The sequence below is a fragment of the Dermochelys coriacea genome, chromosome 20 (genome assembly GCF_009764565.3).
Source record: "Dermochelys coriacea isolate rDerCor1 chromosome 20, rDerCor1.pri.v4, whole genome shotgun sequence".
Classification (NCBI taxonomy): domain Eukaryota; kingdom Metazoa; phylum Chordata; order Testudines; family Dermochelyidae; genus Dermochelys; species Dermochelys coriacea.
Genome location: NC_050087.2, coordinates 15,740,206 through 15,760,604, shown reverse-complemented (window position 1 = coordinate 15,760,604; position 20,399 = coordinate 15,740,206). Strand labels below are relative to the sequence as shown.

General features: G+C 59.8%; 1 protein-coding gene and 1 long non-coding RNA gene across 5 annotated transcripts in view; both read left to right on the top strand.

Annotated features, from left to right (window-relative positions):
- Positions 1–20,399, top strand: part of LOC122458387 — a 493,263-nt gene that overhangs the window by 217,048 nt on the left and 255,816 nt on the right. The gene's annotated exons all lie outside the window — the stretch shown is intronic.
- On the top strand, positions 9,015–19,260 carry ACP5 (acid phosphatase 5, tartrate resistant). 4 transcript variants are annotated; one of them, XM_043506901.1, is made up of 6 exons: positions 12,877–13,184; positions 14,397–14,452; positions 15,277–15,550; positions 16,128–16,255; positions 16,714–17,059; positions 17,727–19,260. In XM_043506901.1, the coding sequence occupies exons 3-6, from the start codon at positions 15,281–15,283 to the stop codon at positions 17,967–17,969; spliced, it is 987 nt and encodes a 328-aa protein (XP_043362836.1). In that variant the 5' UTR covers positions 12,877–13,184; positions 14,397–14,452; positions 15,277–15,280; the 3' UTR covers positions 17,970–19,260. The 4 variants fall into 4 exon arrangements, with proteins under 4 accessions (XP_038234731.1, XP_038234729.1, XP_043362836.1 ...); XM_043506900.1 differs by having other exon boundaries at positions 14,384–14,452; XM_038378803.2 differs by lacking the exons at positions 12,877–13,184; positions 14,397–14,452 and adding an exon at positions 9,015–9,368 and having other exon boundaries at positions 15,281–15,550.

Here is a 20,399-nt window from a genome sequence, read left to right as displayed (position 1 = left end):
TCCCTGCCCACTCTGTGCCTCCAGTTCCCCATCCATAGCAGGGGGACAAGCCCATTACCCGGGCTCTGAATGTTTGCACCGTGCTCCCTTCCGTGCCCCTCCCTGCCCAGAGCGCAGAACCCAGCCCCTCCTGGGTCCCCAGTGCTGGGGTGGGGGTTGCTTTCCCCTTTCACAGCTTCCTGCAGGAAGCTGGGGAGGGGACAGCACCCGGCTGCATTCACTTATTTAAATCAATGCTCAGGTCCACGCCCAGCTCCTTCCCCTGGGGATGTCAAAGCACATTGGAAATGCTTCCGAATTAACCCGGGAAAGATTATTAGCCCCATTTCACTGAGGGCGGGATGGGAGCCATGCCCCCTAGTGGGGAAAGGCCACATGTCCCATTCCCCACCCCGCTGAGCCAGCCACACACAACTCTACTGTTGCCCCTCAATCCTGACCCGCAGCCCCTTTCCTCTGTCGCTCCAGGCATTGTGTTCTCGCTGCCCCCTCCACCCCAGAGGTGGCTGCATTTCAGCTTCCCCTGGCCCTGGTGCCCTGACTGCCTGGCACCTGTGCACAGGGTGAGCCGGCGGTTCTGGGCTGGGGGCATGTGAGGTGGGGGAACATCTGGTCATGCAGGCTCCTCCTGTGGCGGTAAGGGGGGGCTTCTCCTGGCCCTGGGGGCTGCCAACAATTGGGGGCATAGTGCGTTCTGAGTCACTGGCTTAGTTTCCTCCTCTTGGCCTCGATTCATCCGGGCGCGGGCCTCGAACTCGGGTTTCCTCTGCGTTCCTTCCAGTTCCTGCCTTATATCATTGCCCCCAACTGCCAGCCCATCCCCCCAGTATCCTGGCTGCGACAGCAGCCCGTACCTGATGCTCCAGGAGAAAACAGCCCCCCAGGAATGCCCGAACAGCTCCCCTTCTGAGGTCATGCAGTCACTGAAGGTGGGAGGCAGGACTGGCCTCCCCAGCTCTGGGGGGAGAGTGGAGCCTAGGGTTAGAGCAGGGAGGCTGGGAATCAGGACTCCTGGATTTCTTCCGTTCCCAGCTCTGGGAGGGGAGTGGGATCTAGTGGTTGGGGGCAGGGCTGAAAGCCAGGACTCCTGGGTTCCAGAGGGGACTAGCCAGAGTGGGGTCAAAGGGCCCTGCCAGGCAGGTGCATGGAAGCATGAGACTATGACCTGTGCACGCAGACCAGGCTTGTCTGGTTTCCCCCCAAACCCACAGGGCTCTGCCCACCAACGCTCACAACGTTCCCACCCGACTAGGAACGGCCTGGCTGCAGTGTCCCACAGCTGCTGTGTTACTGACTGGCCGAGTGCAGGGCCGAGTGTGAGGGGCTGTAAGGTCTTACATGCTGCTGTGAGAGGCAGGATGGTTGAGTGGTGAGGGCGCTGGCTTATGACTTAGGATGCCTGGGTTCTAGGCCCAGCCTTGAGCAAGTCCTCTCTCTTTTGGGTGCCTCAGTTTCCCCTCCCACCCTGTATCTAATTAGACTGTGAGTTCTTCAGGCAGGGACTGTGGGTCTGTAACACAGTGGGGGGAGGGGGTCCTGATCTTGTTCAGGGTCTGTTGCCAGCACAATGGGGACCCTGATTTTGGTCAGGGTTCAAGCAGCACCTGGCACAATGGGGCCCCGATCTTGGTTGGGACCTCTGTATGTGTGTGAAGGGTGCAGATTGAATCAGAACTACTCCTCTGTGTGCCATATGCCCTATACTGCACTCGCCTTCCTGGGATTCTTCTTTAGCCCGCTGTGGCTCTGCTCTTGGAGCAAGAAGGATATGCTCTCGCTCCCCGTATCTCCTGAACCTTACCTGGGCTTGCCCCTCCTGAAACTGAGCCCCGGTGCAAGAGGCAGCCAGTCGGTCTGGTGCAGGGGGATGGGGCGGGTGCTTATTAATAACGGCGGGTCCTACGGAGGGGAAAAAAAACCCAGAATGGCCGGAAATTCCCTCACTTCCCCCTCCTCTTGGAGCCACTGCTCAGGAAAATATTAGTCAGAGCCATTGGGCCACTTCACACAGAGAAATAGACTTGTTTAGCTCTCATTGCTTCCTGCGCCAGTCCTGGAATTGACTCTCCCGGAGCGGGGACGCGGCCAGCTCCATGCACAGCTTGGCTCCTTAATGAGCTGGGGCGGGGAGCCCCAGCTGGCCCGGAGCCAGGCGGTGCTGGGCTGATTTCAGGGGGTGAGGGGTAACATCTGCTGTCATGGAAAGTTTGCGGAGGTTGGTGGATGGAATGGAGGTGCAGAGTCTGCAGAGCTGGGATGGGGGACAGCACCTAGGGAGCTGGGGGGGGGGCAGTGGGAGAGCTCGGGGGAGGACCCTGGGGAGCCAGGATGTTGGAGACAAAGTCGTGGGGCAGGGCACAACAGGGAGCTATTGTAATAATTATTATTATTAGTGTCAAGCCGCGGTGGAGGGGGTGACCACCCCCTCCGGAGCTAAGATTTGGGGGATGTGGTCTGGGGCACCCGCGGGGAAATGGCAGGTGGGAACTGGACCCCACCCAGGCAACTGGGGGTGGTCCTGGGGCTGGGCTGGGAGACCTGACTTAGGCTGAAGTTGGTTTTTGTTGCTTTGATTTTTGGGGGGGGGCGAGCGGGCGGTGAGAGTTGGGGGCTAATGCCCCTGCTTCGCTCCCTCTGTGCGTTTCCCCTTCTGGGGTCTGAGTCTGAGCAGGGCATAGCCTGTGCCAAGAACTCTGCCCCCGCTTTGCCGCCTGGAAGCCCCCCCCAGCATCGCTCCCCTTCCATCCACTCAGCCATGGTGAGGGCCATTCCCCATGGCCATGCGCCCCATGGTGATGGACACTCCCATAGCAACACTCTCCATGGTGATGGATGCTCTCCATGGCAACAGAGGCTCCCCATAGCAATGGCCACTGCCCATGGCAACAGATACTGCCCATAGCATTAGATGCTCCCCACAGCAACACTTCCCAAGGTGATGGATGCTCCCCATGGATGGGTGCTGCCCATAGCAACCATCCCGATAGCAACGCTCCCCATGGTGATGGATGTTCTCCAGAGCAGGCTGGACCAGGCCTTTATACTTCTTTAAAGCTAGTCACTGGGGGCCGGGGATGGAAAGAGCTGGGCTGGGGCCCCTGCTCCCCACTTGGCCATGTGCTCCCCAGGGTCGTTCCCCCCCTCCCCCAGCTCTGAATCTTTCTCACTTGTCTGGAGGCCTCAGGGGGAGGGGGCAGAAAGAAATGTGGGGGTGAGATAGGGCAGGGGAGGGGGCGTAAAATGAGCCGCAGTGAGACTTTTTAGCCCTGAATTCCCCATGCTTGAGCCTCTGTGTGCGTCAGCCAGCATGTCTTTGTGTGTGCGTGTGTTTGTGTGTGCATGAGTGTGTCTGTGTGTGAGCGTATGGGGGACTCTGCTGGGTCTCCATGGTGGCAGCTCATGGCCCGGGGGTAGCACCATCATGCCAGCTTGTAGCAACACCAAGTTGGGCACTGGGAGTGGGTGGGCCAAGCCCCTGGCGATGGGGCCGGGCCCAGTACTTCAGTCACAAGCCTTGCCTGGGTCTGGCACAACCCTGTACGCTTGAACTGCAATGCACGCTCCCCCTGCATACCCCACACGCCTCCCCCTTCACTGCCACGCATATTCCTCCCTGCACTGCCCCGCACGCCTCCCCTGTACTGCCACGTATGCTCCCCCCCCACACTGCCATGCATGCTGCCCCTGCACTGCCACGCACAATCCCCTGTGCACTGCCAAGCATGTTTCTCCCCGCACTGCCAAGCATGCTCCCCCCGTGCACAGCCAGACATGCTCCCCCCCACTGCCAAGCACGCCACCCCTGCACTGCCATGCACTCCTCCAGCCATATTGCCATGCACACTCCCCCACATATGCTACCCTCTGCACTGCCACGCATGCTGCCCCACATACTGCCACCCATGCTCCCTCCTGCACTGCCATGCACCCCTCCCTCTGCTCTGCCACACACACTCCCCCCTGCACACTGCACCGCACATTGCCACACATGTCCCCCTCACACGGCACCACACCCTGCCACACACACACTCCCCCCTCGCACTGCCATGCACACTGCCCCATGCACTGCCATGCACACTGCCCCATGCACTGCCACACACGCTCCCCCCCTGCACTGCCACGCATGCTGCCCCACACCCACCCTGCACTGCCATGCACACTGCCTCACACACTGCCACACATGCACACCCTTACACTGCTGTGCACGCTCCCCCATGCACTGCCATGCACCCCTCCCCCCACACCATCACACATGCTCCCCCCTGCACTGCCAAACATGTTCCCCCCAGACTGCCTCACACACTCCCCCCCGGACTGCCATGCACACTCCTCGCTCACAAGGCTGTGTGCACTCATCACACAGCTGTGCACACTCACAAACATCACACAGCTGTGCACACACATATCACATGGCTGCACACTCATCACATGGTTGTGCTGACTTCCACACACATCACACAGCTGTGCACACTCACACACATCACATGGCTGCACTCATACATATCACACAGCTCTGCACACTTGCACAGATCACATGGCTGCACACTCATCACATGGCTTTGCACGTTTGCACACACATCACATGGCTGTTCACACTCATACACACTGGTTCACACCCGGCCCCGTTCACACTGCCTCACCCCCACGCTGGCAAGGCCTGGCGGCAGGATGCACCTGGTCAGCCTAGCAGGATGCAGCCGGCCCCATCTGCTTCCGGCCCCTTCCTGCCTGCAGCCTGCAGAGGGGTGGGGGTGAGGGAGGGCATATGGGGGGTGCAGCAAGTGGTCTCTGTCGCAAACAGGATGCGCATGGCAGAGACCCCCTGCAGGTGGCAGCCTCCCCCCACGCCACCCTCATGTATGGGGGGCTCCTGGCTAAGGCCTTGAAAACACCCAGGCCAGGAAGTCTGGTGCCCAAAGGGTTAATGGGGAGCCCACCCCCACATTAATTAGCAAGGCCCATCATCATTCAGCCCAGCACCCACAGGGAACCCTCCAGAGCAGAGGGCCAGGGAGGGGGCAGTTAGTTGTGGTCTGTGGCCAGACTGGATGTTGTGGGTTGTGTTGATTGGTTGTGTACAGGGAGTATGTGTTTGTACAGGGTGTGGGGGTCTGTGTGCATTGGGTGTCTGTTTTGTAGGGGGGTGTGTGTGTGTGTATGGGGGTGTACACCCCTAACAAACTGACATCCCCTGGTCCCAAGGGGTTACCTGTGATCACCCCTGGGGGGTAAGGCCCAGAGGCATGAAGAGTCTGATGCCCCCTGCCGGGCTCGTCCTGTGTGGGGTGGGGCATGCGTGGGGCAGAGTATTTCCATCATGCACAAGCCCCAAAATTCTTCATTCCGGGCCTGGGTGAGGCTGGCCAGTAGAGGCCCCAGCTCTGGGAGGGGAGTAGGGTCTAGTGGTCAGAGCAGGTTGGGGGTCTGGGTGCCAGGGCTCCTGGGTTCTAACCCTAGTTCTGGGTGAGGCTGTGCCGTGCCAGTGAGGATCATGCCCTGCTGGCAGAGCTGTCCCTGGCATGACACGCCCCAGCAGCCCCCCCGGGCACCCCCATGCACCATACAGGTTCTCCCCAGTCCTGTTCTTGTCCTGGGTCTGGGGCCCTAGGCCAAGCTGCCCCCTCCCTAAGGGATCCCAGCCCCCATGGGGAGTGGCTATCAGCAGGACCATCCCCCCTTGGTAAAAAGCTGGGAGACCCCCCCGAGGGAGAGATGCCCCAAACCTGACACTCACATCCCCCAGTAGAGAGCCTAGCTCTGGGAGGGGAGTGGGGTCTAGTGGTCAGAGCAGGGAGGCTGGGGGCCAGGACTCCTGGGTTTTATCCCCAGCTCCAGGAGGGCAGGATGGTCTAGTGGGTGGGTGGGAGGGATCTGGGAGCCAGGACTCCTGGGTTTTATCCCGGGCTCTGGGAGGGGAGTGGGGTCTAGCAGTCAGAGCAGGGGGGCTGGGAGCCAGGACTCCTGGGTTTTATCCCCAGCTCCGGGAGGGCAGGGGGTCTAGTGAGGGGGGGGCCTGGGAGCCAGGACTCCTGGGTTTTATCCCCAGCTCCGGGAGGGCAAGGGGTCTAGTGAGGGGGGGGCCTGGGAGCCAGGACTCCTGGGTTTTATCCCCGGCTCTGGGAGGGCAGGGGGTCTAGTGTGTGTGTGGGGTCTGGGAGCCAGGACTCCTGGGTTTTATCCCGAGCTCCGGGAGGGCAGGGGGTCTAGTGGGGGGGGGGTCTGGGAGCCAGGACTCCTGGGTTTTATCCCCGGCTCTGGGAGGGGAGTGGGGGTCTAGCAGTCAGAGCAGGGGGGCTGGGAGCCAGGACTCCTGGGTTTTATCCCCAGCTCCGGGAGGGCAAGGGGTCTAGTGGGGGGGGTCTGGGAGCCAGGACTCCTGGGTTTTATCCCCAGCTCTGGGAGGGCAGGGGGTCTAGTGTGTGTGGGGGGTCTGGGAGCCAGGACTCCTGGGTTTTATCCCTGGCTCTGGGAGGGGAGTGGGGTCTAGCAGTCAGAGCAGGGGGGCTGGGAGCCAGGACTCCTGGGTTTTATCCCCAGCTCCGGGAGGGCAGGGGGACTAGTGAGGGGGGGGGGGGTCTGGGAGCCAGGACTCCTGGGTTTTATCCCCAGCTCTGGGCGGGCAGGGGGACTAGTGGGGGGGGTCTGAGAGCCAGGACTCCTGGGTTTTATTCCCAGCTCCGGGAGGGCAGGGGGACTAGTGAGGGGGGGGTCTGGGAGCCAGGACTCCTGGGTTTTATCCCCAGCTCTGGGAGGGTAGGGGGTCTAGTGTGTGTGGGGGATCTGGGAGCCAGGACTCCTGGGTTTTATCCCCAGCTCTGGGAGGGTAGGGGGTCTAGTGTGTGTGGGGGGTCTGGGAGCCTGGACTCCTGGGTTTTATCCCCAGCTCTGGGAGGGGAGTGGGGTCTAGCAGTCAGAGCAGGGGGGCTGAGAGCCAGGACTCCAGGGTTTTTTCCCCAGCTCTGGGAGGGTAGGGGGTCTAGTAGGGGGGGGTCTGGGAGCCAGGACTCCTGGGTTTTATCCCCAGCTCCGGGCGGGCAGGGGGTCTAGTGGGGGGGGGGTCTGGGAGCCAGGACTCCTGGGTTTTATCCCCAGCTCCGGGAGGGAAAGGGGTCTAGTGAGGGGGGGGCCTGGGAGCCAGGACTCCTGGGTTTTATCCCCAGCTCCGGGAGGGCAGGGGGACTAGTGAGTGGGGGGTCTGGGAGCCAGGACTCCTGGGTTTTATCCCCGGCTCTGGGAGGGGAGTGGGGTCTAGCAGTCAGAGCAGGGGGGCTGGGAGCCAGGACTCCTGGGTTTTATCCCCAGCTCCGGGAGGGCAGGGGGTCTAGTGAGGGGGAGGGTCTGGGAGCCTGGACTCCTGGGTTTTATCCCCAGCTCTGGGAGGGCAGTGGGGTCTAGCAGTCAGAGCAGGGGGGCTGAGAGCCAGGACTCCTGGGTTTTATCCCCAGCTCCGGGCGGGCAGGGGGTCTAGTGGGGGGGGGTCTGGGAGCCAGGACTCCTGGGTTTTATCCCCAGCTCCGGGAGGGAAAGGGGTCTAGTGAGGGGGGGGCCTGGGAGCCAGGACTCCTGGGTTTTATCCCCAGCTCCGGGAGGGCAGGGGGACTAGTGAGGGGGGGGGGTCTGGGAGCCAGGACTCCTGGGTTTTATCCCCGGCTCTGGGAGGGGAGTGGGGTCTAGCAGTCAGAGCAGGGGGGCTGGGAGCCAGGACTCCTGGGTTTTATCCCCAGCTCCGGGAGGGCAAGCGGACTAGTGGGGGGGGGGGGTCTGAGAGCCAGGACTCCTGGGTTTTATCCCCAGCTCCGGGAGGGCAGGGGGACTAGTGAGGGGGGGGTCTGGGAGCCAGGACTCCTGGGTTTTATCCCCGGCTCTGGGAGGGGAGTGGGGGTCTAGCAGTCAGAGCAGGGGGGCTGGGAGCCAGGACTCCTGGGTTTTATCCCCAGCTCCGGGAGGGCAGGGGGTCTAGTGGGGGGCGGGGTCTGGGAGGGGAGTGGGGTCTAGTGGCTAGGGCCAGGGCCTGGGAGACGGGAATCCCGAGGCCCGCCCTGTGCTAGGTTCAGCAGCAGCGCGGGTCCAGTTTACCCACTGGGGGGCGGTGTTGCTCCTCCTGCGTCACGCAGCCCTCCCGCCGGGCAGGAAAGTCACAGCTGCTCCAAACGGCTGCAGTTTCCCATGGGGCCACCGGGGGGAGCCCAGAGCACACGTGCTGGGGGCTGTACGGCGCTGGGGTGGGGGTGTGGGGGGGCTCGCTGCCCTGCACCCGGGGCTGGCTCCGCGGGGGGCGGCGTTAGCCAGCAGCCAGCATCCACCACAGACCTGAAAACCGGCCTAGCTCCAGCGCCCCACCCCACGGGAATCCAGGGGTTCAGCTTCGCCAGGGCCATGAGCCCATCTCGTCCCCCCGCCGTCCGGCCCAGGCTGTTACTGCTACCCTGCCCTGAGCCCTGCGTGTGACTCACGACTCTTCCCGGGGGAATCCACCGCTCCCCGGGGACAAATCACCCGCACGGTCACAACCTGCTGCCTTGTTTCTTAGCGTGTCCAGCCGTCGGTTCTTGTTCTGCTTTTCCGCACTGCTCCAATTTTTCAACCTCCTCTTTCAAACACCAGTGGGGTCTGCACTGGGGGGTCGGAGCAGTAGCAACTCACCCTGAAATAACACGATCAGCACAAAAGCAGGGTGTTCACCGACTCAGCAGCCATTTCTTGCCTTGGGCCTCGTTTATACTCTGGCGCTTAGACCGGCATAGCTACGGCCTCACGGCTCCACGGGTAACCCCCTAGTGATGCAGTGATGGGGTGTGTGTGTGTGTCCACACAAAAACACTACAGCGTGACCTAGCGCAGTCACTACTACAGTGAAGACGGGGCTTCTCCTGTGGCTGTTGCTAACCCAGCTCCCTGAGAGGGGGGCCAATGGAAGAATTCGTCTGTCGCCCAAGCACTGTCTACACTGGGGGGGGTGAGGTCGGTTTCACTCAGTCTCGGGGGGTGAGAGGGGCTGCTGTACGTTTCCAGGGGAGACCAGTCAGCTAGGTCAGTGGCTACCTTCTTGGCATGGCCACATCGCTCAGGTGGGTGGGTTTTTCACACCGCCCTCACTGGCTCTTGCTGCTTTGCTGGCTCCCTGGCTGGGGCAAACTCTCTCTCCCAGCCGGGTGGATCTGATTGGAACCAGGCATTGCAGGGGCCCGGCCTACCTGTGAAAGGCCTGGGTTTAGCCCCAGCCCAACTTCCCCCTTGGGTTTTCAGTATGAAGAGCCTCTCAAAAGCCACCAGCTTCTGACTGAAGCAAGACCAAGTGCTGAGACTGCTCCAGATTCCTTCCTAGCCTGCACCTCGGCCCCTTCCCAGGGTGCCCTCCCAGCTGCAAGGTGAGCTTGGCCTTGCCCCGGGGCTGGGCCTTTCTCTTCTCCTGGGATGTGTTCAGGTCTGGATTCACCAGAGGTTAATTCATTCAGGGCAGAGGGCGGGTGTCTCTGAGGGAGGCTTTTAGATTAGTCAGCGCAACATACACCAACATCCTCTGGCTCCTGGAGAGGCGAGGTGCTGAATTCCCCCCAAAAGGCAGGCAGGGGAGCTGCCTGGGACCTCGGGTAAGGACGCCCCTTTCGGTGATGGGACGCTGGCTGCTCTGGAGGAGGCCTGAAGTGGGTCAATCTCTCTCCACTCGGCTGCTTCCCAGTGCTGAGTTCAGCCCACACGGAGCAGCCTTGAGCTCTGCCTGGTTCTCTTTGAATCTGAGGCCCTGTGTGACCTGGGGGACTGGTGGGGGACGGGGATCTGCCCCAAAGGGACTCCCGCAGTGTGAGATGTGCTGTGAGGGCACCCCCCCCCCACACACACACATTTATTGCTGGGCTGAGGGGAGGGGTTGGGTCTAAAGATCTCCCCTATGGAGAGAGCCTGGAGGTGGTGTAACCCTGGCTGGTTTCACCCAGGCCCTGCGAACAAGAGGGGCCTGCGGGATGTGGGGAGATCTCTAGGGACCAAGATGTTTGTCTCTTTGAAACCCCACATCCAAATCCTCTCTGGGGAGAGTAAGAGGATCTAACCACTAGATCCCACATCACCCCCTCCCAGAGCCAGGGATAGAACCCAGGAATCCTGGCTCCCAGCCCCCCTCTCAGAGCCAGGGCTAGAACCCAGGAGTCCTGGCTCCCAGCCCCTCTTTCAGATCCAGAGATAGAACCCAGGAGTCCTGGCTCCCAGCCCCCATCTCAGAGCCGGGGATAGAACCCAGGAGTCCTGGCTCCCAGTCCCCCTCTCAGATCTGGAGATAGAACCCAGGAATCCTGGTTCCCAGCCCCCCTCCCAGAACTGGGGATAGAATCCAGGAGTCCTGGCTCCCAGCCCCCCTCTCAGAGCCAGGGATAGAAAGAACCTGGATCTCACTGCCCTCCCCACTAGACCGTGCTGTCTCTCTTATACCACAGTGGTGGGACGGAGGCCAGATTAGTGAGGGGCCAGACTGGGTTTCGTGGCGCTGGATTTAACCTCTTGGAGGCCACACTGTGTACAGCCCCCCCAGCACTGGCAGGCCTTTGACCTGCCGTGGCATGTGATCCAGCCCTTCCATTCCCCAGCCACATGTGTCTGACTCAGGAGCGGGTCCTTCTCTGGCCTGAGCAGGGTGGGGCCTGAGGCCAGCCTAGAAGGCCTGTTGTGGGAAAACCCTGCCTTGGGGGGCTGGAAGTCTGAGAGGAGCAGGAGGGAGATGGGGTCTTGTGTTTACAGCAGGGGGGGATGGGAGCCAGGACTCCTGGGTTCTCTCCACAGCTCTGGGGAGGTAGTGGGGGGTCTTACGGTTACAGCAGGGGGGCTGGGAGCCAGGACTCCTGATTCTATCCCCAACTCTGGGAAGGGAATGGGGTGTAGTGGTTAGAGCAGGGGGCTGGGAAGCACCTTCCCTTTCCAGAATTATATTTAGTCAGAGGGAAGTCTCCCTGCGCTGACGCATCCTCCCTGAGCCACCTTGATTTCCTCCCTGCCAGCAGCCGGGTGGGCGGAATCATTGTTTGATCTCACAGGAGCCGGGTTATTCCGGGCTCACAGCTTCCTAGAAATAGTCTGGAGAGGCTGCTGAGATTTGCAGACAGTGTCATAGTTTCACGGGGCATCTCAAATGTGCCATGCAACACAACTGCCTGGGAACAGAACCCAGGAGTCCTGGCTCCCAGCCCCTCCCCTTGGCCCCCACTCTACCCTCTAGACCCCGGTCCCTATGCCAGAGCTAGGGATAGAACCGAGTCCTGACTCCCACTCCTGTCCACACTAACCCGTGTCTCTGTCACACTGGGTGGGAAGGGCTCAGCACAGAGAATCCTTGTCGTTTGGCAGTGCAAAGCCCCGTGAACATCAGCGTGCACAGCTATAGCGGATGTCAGCCCGTTCATTCAAAGAGTATTTAGTGCTGGCTCTGGAGTGTAGGAAGGGGGTTCTCTCCCCAGCTCTGGGGAGGGATGAGGTGTAGTGGTTACAGCAGTGTGGACAGGAGTCAGGACTCCTGGGTTCTCTCCCCAGCTCTGGGGAGGGGTGGAGTGTAGTGGTTACAGCAGGGGGAACAGGAGCCACGACTCCTGGGTTCCATCCCTAACTTATACAGGAGCAGCAGGGAGAATTCACCCCCCCACCCCCACCCCACTACTGACTAATCCTACCCGATGTGCCCCAGCCTGGCCGCAGGACCCCTCGAGGGGCAGACAGGCTCAGTTCCCACTGCTTGTTCAGTTCCCAGCCCCTCCCCGCCTGCCAAGTCCCACTTTCCATCTCTGAATCTCGCCAGCAAATCTTGGATTAGCAGGCGCAGCCCGGGGGGCTGGAATGTTGACTCAGATCACGGGGATTTCAGGGGCGTCTACTCAGGTGACCCTGAGCAGCTAATGCTCTCTAATTATCCCAACTTGTCCTCTGGGCTGCGACTCCTTGCAGCTGGGCTACGGTCTGGGGCCAGCTGGCCAGTGGCTTTTGGATCTTGGTGTCAGGGAGGGCGGCCGGCCGCCCTAGGACGTGCGTTCATGGTGAAGGACATTGGGCGCCGGAGGGAGGACAGAGCCTCCAGCTGGGCCCCATGTCACCTGGGCAGGGCCCTGGGCCTTGTGTTGGGGGGGGGGGGAAGCTCCTTGACCTTTGCCCTGTGTCTCAGACTGTGCCAGGCACATGTTCCGGTGTCCTCATGACGCCCTCCTCATCATGGGTGTAGTTTGGGTGGGGGTTAGGGGCGCTGTCCCTCCAAATTGCAAGTCTCAGGCAGGCGTGGAATTTGTCCCCCTATGCGCGGGTCCCATTGGCCTGACGGAGCTGCCCCCCCAAATACAGAACTCTGCCTATGCTCCTCACTCAGACGCTGTGCGCCAGGGGACTGACCTCTGGGGGCACTGCAGCCACACAGGGGCCCCCTGATCGCTAGCCTGGGGGGTTTGGCCATGTGGCTGGGTGCCGTGAGAGGCCCCCCCCGCCAGGTAGCTCTGCCAGGGCTCCTCAGTCCCAACCCACAGTCCCATGCTATTCCAGCCCTGGCTCCCCCCCAACCGCCACCCTTAGCCCTGTGGTGCCCCTCAAGCCTGACCTGTAGCCCCCTGCTAGCCCAGCCCTGGGCTCCACCTGCTTCAGCTCTGCTGGGGCTCCCCAATCCTGGCCCACAGCCCCCCTGCTAGTCCAGTCCTGGGCCTCAGGGTCACTTTAACTTCCAAGCAGTCCAGGGTTGCTGGGTGGGGTCAGGCGCTGCATGGTTAAGTGCCTGGCTTGTATTTGGCTTCCTAGTCAGCTGGGGCGTGATTGAAGGGTGCGCTGCAGTGTGACTAGAACTCTGGCTGGTTATGGGTCGGTCACATCACATGACTGTGGGGGTGGGGGGAAGGAGCCGTGGGTCATCGGGCAGCCGTTTCTCCATCACACTCTTAATAATCAACTTTGCTGCTTGGAGCTGCTTCTGACACGTGTGGGGAGGGAGAAAGCCACAAGTGCTCAAATCCCCCCCCCAGCCCCCGCCGCGCTCAAGTTCCCCTTTTCAGGGCCTGATAAAATGTCCCCGTTGGCACAGCGTCCTCAGTGGCGACCTGACAGCTCCCAGGTGGCACCAGGAGGGCTTCCCGACGGCGGGCAGGCGCATCTCTGAGACCGAAGCAGGCAGGGTTTGATCCCTGACAGCGCCACTCTCCCCTCAGCGCCTGGCGGCGAAACTGACAAGTGTAAGTTACGCTCCTTTGCCAGCTTCATCAGCGTTGCAGCCGGTGGCCTCTTCCTAGCCCCCGCCCGGGTCTCTGCCTCTGTCTCCTTTGCATTTTCTGTCTCCTTCACCTGCTTCCTGCTTTACCCTCTTCCTGCTCAGCAATGGAGGCGCTTTGGCCTTGTTATAGTGCGTCGCTCCTCTTCGAAGCTAAGCTCCAGCCTGCAGCTGTCCTGACATGCCAGAGGTGTAGCAGCGCCACTGTGCTGGCTAGCACTCTATTTCCAGGTTTTAGCCGCTGCCCATCACTGCGGTATCTGGGCTCCTTGCATGTCAAATCGATGACAGTTGCCAAGTCCCTGGGGGGGTTAAATGGGGTTCCTGGCACTTTTCCTCTTTTGGGCTTTATTAAATCTGTATTGGTTCGGAACCGCCCCAGATTACTGGGCTGCTAGATTTGATGCGGGTGGGAATTTTTGGTACGCTCTGGTATGTTTGAGTGTGAACGGCTCAGAGATGAGCTGGGACTGCACCGTTCTGATCCAGTGCTGGACTGGGAGCAACCCCAGCAATCTGGGGGTGCTGGGAGGAGACGACCTAGCGGACAGAACACTAGGCTGTGAGGCAGGACACCTACAAAGTTTTCTCTGGCTCTGTCACTTCCCTGCTCTGTGCCTGTTTCCCGGCCCCTCTTTTAGCTATTTAGGTTGCTGGTTCTTCAGGCCAGGGCCAGTCTCTCTGCCAGGAGTCTGGGCATTAATCCTGCATTAATTCATTAATCCTGCTTCAAACCCGGACCGCCTCAGGTGAGCTGAGAGCGCATGGAAGCTGCAGCTTTCTCATCCGAGAGATAGTTTGTCATAAAAATAAAGGGAAGGGTAACCACCTTTCTATATACGGTGCTATAAAATCCCTCCTGGCCAGAGGCAAAACCCTTTCACCTGTAAAGGGTTAAGAAGCTAAGATAACCTCGCTGGCACCTGACCAAAATGACCAATGAGGAGACAAGATACTTTCAAAGCTGGAAGGGGGGAAACAAAGGGTCTGTCTGTCCGTGTGATGCTTTTGCCGGGAACAGATCAAGAATGCAGCCTTACAGCTGTTAGTTAGTAACTAATCTAGCTACAAATGCGTTAGATTTCCTTTTGTTTAATGGTTGGTAAAATAAGCTGTGCTGAATGGAATGTATATTCCTGTTTTTGTGTCTTTTTGTAACTTAAGGTTTTGCCTAGAGGGATTCTCTATGATTTGAACCTGATTACCCTGAAAAGTATTTATCATCCTGATTTTACAGAGATGATTCTTTTACCTTTTCTTTAATTAAAATTCTTCTTTTAAGAACCTGATTGATTTTTCATTGTTCTTAAGATCCAAGGGTTTGGGTCTGTGTTCACCTGTACAAATTGGTGAGGATTTTTATCATGCCTTCCCCAGGAAAGGGGGTGTAGGGCTTGAATGGATATTTTGGGGGAAGACGTCTGCAAGTGGGCTCTTTCCCTGTTCTTTGTTTAACACGCTTGGTGGTGGCAGCATAGGGTTCAAGGACAAGGCAAAATTTATACTTTGGGGAAGTTTTTAACTTAAGCTGGTAAGAACAAGCTTAAGGGGTCTTTCATGCAGGTCCCCACATCTGTACCCTCGAGTTCAGAGTGGGGAAGGAACCTTGACATAATTCCTGCCCCAAAGAGCTTGCAGCCTAGAGACTGGGTGGGAGGGGAAACTGAGGCACAGAGCTGGGCAGGGACATGAGCAAGGTCACACAGTGAGTCAGTGGCAAAGCTGGGAATAGAACCCAGGAGTCCTGGCTCGCACTTCCTGGCTGTAGACTCAAGAGTGGTGTTGAGAACCCAGGAGTCCTTGCTCTCTGATCCATCTTCTAATCACTGAAACACACTCCCATTCTGGAACTTGGAATAGAACCCAGGAGTCCTGGGTCCCAGCCCACCTCTTCCAACCCAGTAGACCCAACCCCCATCCCAGAGCTGGGATAGAACCCAGGAGTCCTGGCTCATCCCTTGCCCTAACCCCTGCCTCCTTGCTGAGACTGGGTTCAATGCTTTGGCCCAGAGCAGAGCCCCTCCTGTTGCTTGTGGTTGCATCTCCCACCTTTCCCCACAGATGGCGGGTTACCTGTGTCTCTCCGCGCTCCTCCTGGTGGCTCTGCCGACCCCCTACGCCAGCCCGCTCTCTGCCGGCTCCTCCCTGCGCTTCATCGCCCTGGGGGACTGGGGCGGGGTGTCCAATCCCCCCTTCCACACGATGCGCGAGGTGGCCACAGCCAAAGAGATGGGCCGTACAGTGGCAGCGCTGGGCGCGGACTTCATCTTGTCCCTCGGCGACAACTTCTACTACAATGGGGTGCGGGATGTCAACGACAAGAGGTTCCAGGTAGGGAGTCCTTGGGGGTCCCCCCACAGCACACAGGGACTGGGATCCAGCACTTGTTTATGCAGGGATCCCTCACCCTGAGCTGAGATGTGGCCGCTACTGGGGTGAGGTATGGCACCTATTTAACTGCACACAACACTTGAGTTTAGGCCAGGGAGACTCCTATCTCCATTAGAAACTGCAGGATGAACTTTGGGTAGAGACAGCCCTCTACCCTCCCCACCCAAAAAATCTTGGGGTGTCACTACACTGCTGCAGCCCTTTTACTGAAGGCGGCGCCCCCGTGTGGCCCTGGTAGGATGCAGACGTCAACCAACACAGGAAACTGGCTAGCGTGAGCCCCCTGGCTGCAGTGGTGGACATGGGCGCGTTAGGGGTTATGGCACGTGAGGGGTAAATATCTTCGTGGTTCCCCACCCCACCAGGGAACGCCTGGGTTCCAAATAACAGCCATGAGTGAGATTTGTCTCCCCGTCCAGTGAGGACAGCGCGGGGGGCGGGGAAGGATTGGCAGGTGCGGCTCCCCCCCGATGGTGAAATGTGAAAACGTTTTCTGCCATCCCCTCTCTCGGGGCAGGACACCTTTGAGGCTGTGTTCAAGGGGCAGTCGCTGCGCAAGGTGCCATGGTATGTGGTGGCTGGGAATCACGACCATTCGGGGAACGTCTCGGCTCAGATTGCCTACAGCAAGGTCTCCAAGCGCTGGTAAGGGCCCCCCGCACCCGCCGAACCCTCCTGCATCCTGCTATATTGGGGCTCAGAGGGGTGGGGGTTAGATCCCCTTCTACACCTGCAGCCCCCTGCTATCGCAGCCCCAGGCTCCTCCCAGCTCGGCCGGTGCCCCTCAATCCTGACCTGCAGCCCCCTGCTAGCCCAGCTCTGGGCTCCCCACCCACAGCTCTGCTGGTGCCCCTCAATCCTGACCTGTAGCTCCTGCTAGCCCATCTCTGGGCTCCCCTCCCCCAGCTCTGGCAGTGCCCCTCAGTCTTGACCTGCAGCCCCTGCTAGCCTAGCCCTGGTCTCCCCCACAGCTCTGCTGGTGCCCCTCAGTCCCGACCTGCAGCCCCCATGCTGATCCAGGAGACTGCGGGGGTGGGGGGGGGAGGTTGCGTGGAGATCAATTCTAGTTTAACATTTGACACCCCTCCCCCTCTGTTCTGCAGGAACTTCCCCAACTACTACTACAGCCTGAAGTTCAAGGTCCCCAAGAGCAACGCCACGGTGGCCCTCCTCATGATTGACACTGTCACCCTGTGTGGGAACTCGGACGACTTCCAGTCCCAGCAGCCCCAGCAGCCCCAGAATGTGGGGCTGGCCCGCAGCCAGCTGGCCTGGCTCCGCAAGCAGATGGCTGCCTCCCAAGACGACTACCTGCTGGTGGCCGGCCACTACCCGGTGTGGTCGGTGGCCGAGCATGGGCCCACCCATTGCCTGGTGAAACACCTGCAGCCGCTGCTGCTCAAGTACAAGGCCACTGCCTACCTGTGTGGCCATGATCACAACCTGCAGGTAAGCGGGGGTGGGGGGCTCTGGGGCAAGGTTGTCCCCTCTGGTCTATTCCACAGGGCTCTGAGCACCCCTGCTAGGGAGATGTCCATCAACTCCCTGCTAGCCCATCGCACCCCGCCTCAGCCACCCTGGGCAGTACTGGCCGAGACTCATCCAAGGGTGTAAATCAACAGCAAAGCTGGGACTGGAACCCAGGAGTCCTGACTCCCAGCCCCCCACCCAACCCAACCCTTAGACCCCACTCCCCTCCCATAGCTGGGCCTAGAACCCTGGAGTCCTGACTCCCAGCCCCACCTTGCTCTAACCACTAGATCCCATCCTCCCAGAGCTGGGACTAGAACCCAGGAGTCTTGGCAAACAGTCCCCCACCCCCCCTGGCTCTAATCCACTAGACCCCAAACAGTTCTGAAGTGAAGGAGCACAGTTAAGTTCCCTCCCCCATCCACCCCTCTCCAGAGATTAGCTCTGCAAGTTGATACTGTTCTGTGCCCGCCAGGCAGGGGTGCTAGCTTACAACGTGCTGCCCTGCCCCAGAGCAGCCCCAGGGGGCACAACGTGCACGCCTCTTGCTCACCCCGGCACGAGTTTGCTGGCTACGGGGCGCGAGTACCCAGGCAGCAGGAGTATGGATCTGCTCTGAGCCCCCACCCCCATCTTCCCCGATCAGTATCTGCAGGACAAGGCTGGCGTGGGCTACGTGCTGAGCGGGGCCGGCAACTTCATGGAGAACTCACGGAAGCACTACCACAAGGTGCCCGAGGGCTACCTGCGCTTCTTCTACGCCGAGCCGGCGTCCCTGGGCGGCTTCGCCTACGTGGAGATCAACAGCAAGGAGATGAGTGTCACCTACATTGAGGCCAGCGGCAAGTCCCTCTACAAGACCTCCCTGCCCCGGAGGAGCCGCCTCTGAGACCCCTCCCCACGCCCCCATCTAGGAGGGTGCAGGAAGTGGGGGTTCAGAGCTCACTCCTCTTTCGTTTGGCACTAAGGGAAATGCTGCGAGAGGCATTGAAGCTCTCTGATTTTTAAGGCTCCTGCATCCGATCTCTGGGGGAATCCTCCCCTTGCCCCCTGTAGCCCCCAGCATGCCTCCCAAGGCTTTGCAAACACCTCCTCCCCTGGAGAAGCATCCCCCTCTGTTTATTGCTTGATCCCCTCTTCCCTCCTCAATAGATCATTCCAGCTCCCTTTGACCCCCTCAAACCAATGGTGGCTTTGGGGCCCTCCCCATAGGTTTCTGTGTCCAGGACCCTTTGTAGATGGGGCCAGGGGAATCAGAGTCTGTGCTCCCTTTCCCATCACACCACCCACGTCCCTGGGGAGACGTCCCTGTTTCTTTGCCTGCTGCACATGCGCCTCCCCGCCCTGCTGCTAGGAGCTCGGAGGGCACAGGTCGTGGGTTTGCACCGAGGTATCACTGGGTTGGTTGGGGCAAGTCTCCTGCCATCTCCCCTCTCTATCCCACTTCTAGGGGCAGCACGTGGCTGCTGTGGGAGAAGAGTGGGAATATGCAAACTTTTCCCCGGGCTGTGGCAGGCCGGAGATCCGGGTTTGATTCCTGGCTGCGCCAGAGTCCCCTGAGTGACCATGTCTTCCTCTCTTTAGGCACCAGCTCCCCTTCTGTAAAACGGGGCTAATGGCCCTTTCACGCTCCCCTCTTTGCCTTCTGAGGCTGTAAATTCCTTGGGGATCGCCTCTGTACCTCTCCTCATGTACTGCTACTGCATAAATGACTTAACCACCAATGCTCCCAGGAGAGCTATTCCCTCATCCTGTCACCTGGAGGCGCTGTGACCTTCCTTCCTCTTCTCAGGTACAAAATCCTCATAGCCACATGCTATGGGGCTGGGAAGCTGATTTTTTTTTTTTTTTTGCTGACCAGTAAACTGTGTTGTGCCAGAGGAAGACGCAGTACTGCCCAGATCTGACCTGGGCTGTGTTTGTGTTTTCTGAGATGACTGTTTTTAACCCTCACATACTGACCGGTCCTGTGTGCTTCCTCCAAGTCTAACCGTAAAAAGGGGCGGGCGCGTGATCCCCGTGTGATTGTCAAAGACTTTTAAGTTCTGGAGAAACTTCTTCTTCACCCTCTGCAGCATTGCACCTGTGATCTGTTGCTCCCTGAAGCTGCTGCAAAGGGAACAGACTCTTCTAAGTGTCTTTCTTGTGACTATTTTCAATAAATTATATTTTAAAAAGTCCGATTGTTTCTCTCTTCACAGCCCGGCGCCCACACCTTGCAAATAATGACATGTTTTCCCATTGGGGAAACCGAGGGGGAGACTGAGCAGGACGGTTGCTCAGCTCTGCCGATGCCCCTCATTCCCGCACTGCAGCCCCCTGGGTCCCCGAGCTCTGGCCTCACACACAAACAGTCCTGCCCCACAGCCCCCTACCAACACCCCTCAATCCTGACCTATATTTCCCACTGTGCTTCCAGCCCTACGTTTCCTCCATGCACACAACTCCGGTGGTGCCCCTCCATCCCAACCCACATTCCCCTTCCCCTGCCCCTCCATCTTGGCCCTCAGCCATCCCTTCCTATTCCAGCACTAGGCTCCCTGCACTTGAAGCTCTGCTGATGCCCCTCAGCCCCGACCCGCAACCCCTCTGCTATTGCAGGCTCACTGAGATATTGTCAGTATTCCCAAGACACCAAGCACTATAGGAGCTAGGCCAGAGGTGGGCAAACTATGGCTCGTGGGCCACATCCGGCCCGTGGGACTGTCCTGCCCGGCCCTTGAGCTCCTGGCCAGGGAGGCTAGCTCCCGGCCCCTCCCGTGCTGTCCCCCCTCCCCTGCAGCAATGCTGCTGTGCGGGCAGCAGGACTGGCTCAGGCGGCAAGCACCTGCTACTCTGAGCTGCATGGTAAGGGGGCGGGGGATCCTGGGGGGGCAGTCTGGGGTCAGGGGGCAGTTGGATGGGGCAGAGGTTGGGGGGAGTGGTCAGGGGACAGGGGGTTTGATGGGGTTGGGGTCCTGGGGGGGCAGTTAGGGATATGGGGCCGTGGGAGGGGGCAGTCAGGGGACAAGGAACTGGGCGGTTGGATGGGTTGGAGGTTCTGAGGAGAGCAGTCAGGGGGCAGGAAGTGGGAGAGGGTGGATAGGGGGCAGGGGCCAGTCTGTTTGGGGAGGCACAGCCTTCCCTACCTGGCCCTCCATACAGTTTCACACCCTGACATGGCCCTTGGGCCAAAAAGTCTGCCCACCCCTGAGCTAGGCACTGCTATTGGTACCTCTCCTAGCCAGGATTCAGGAATGATGATCCACATGACGGTTTTGTGATGTGCAGGCTGCTTTCCTAACCAGACCCCATTTCTTTGGTGCTTGCCAGGAAATCC

Coding starts and splice junctions, on each gene's coding strand:
- ACP5 (XM_038378803.2), top strand. CDS start 15,281: ATGGCGGGTTACCTGTGTCTCTCCGCGCTCCTCCTGGTGGCTCTGCCG. Junction 16,256..16,713: donor AGCAAGGTCTCCAAGCGCTG/GTAAGGGCCCCC, acceptor TCTGTTCTGCAG/GAACTTCCCCAACTACTACT. Junction 17,060..17,726: donor GCCATGATCACAACCTGCAG/GTAAGCGGGGGT, acceptor TTCCCCGATCAG/TATCTGCAGGACAAGGCTGG.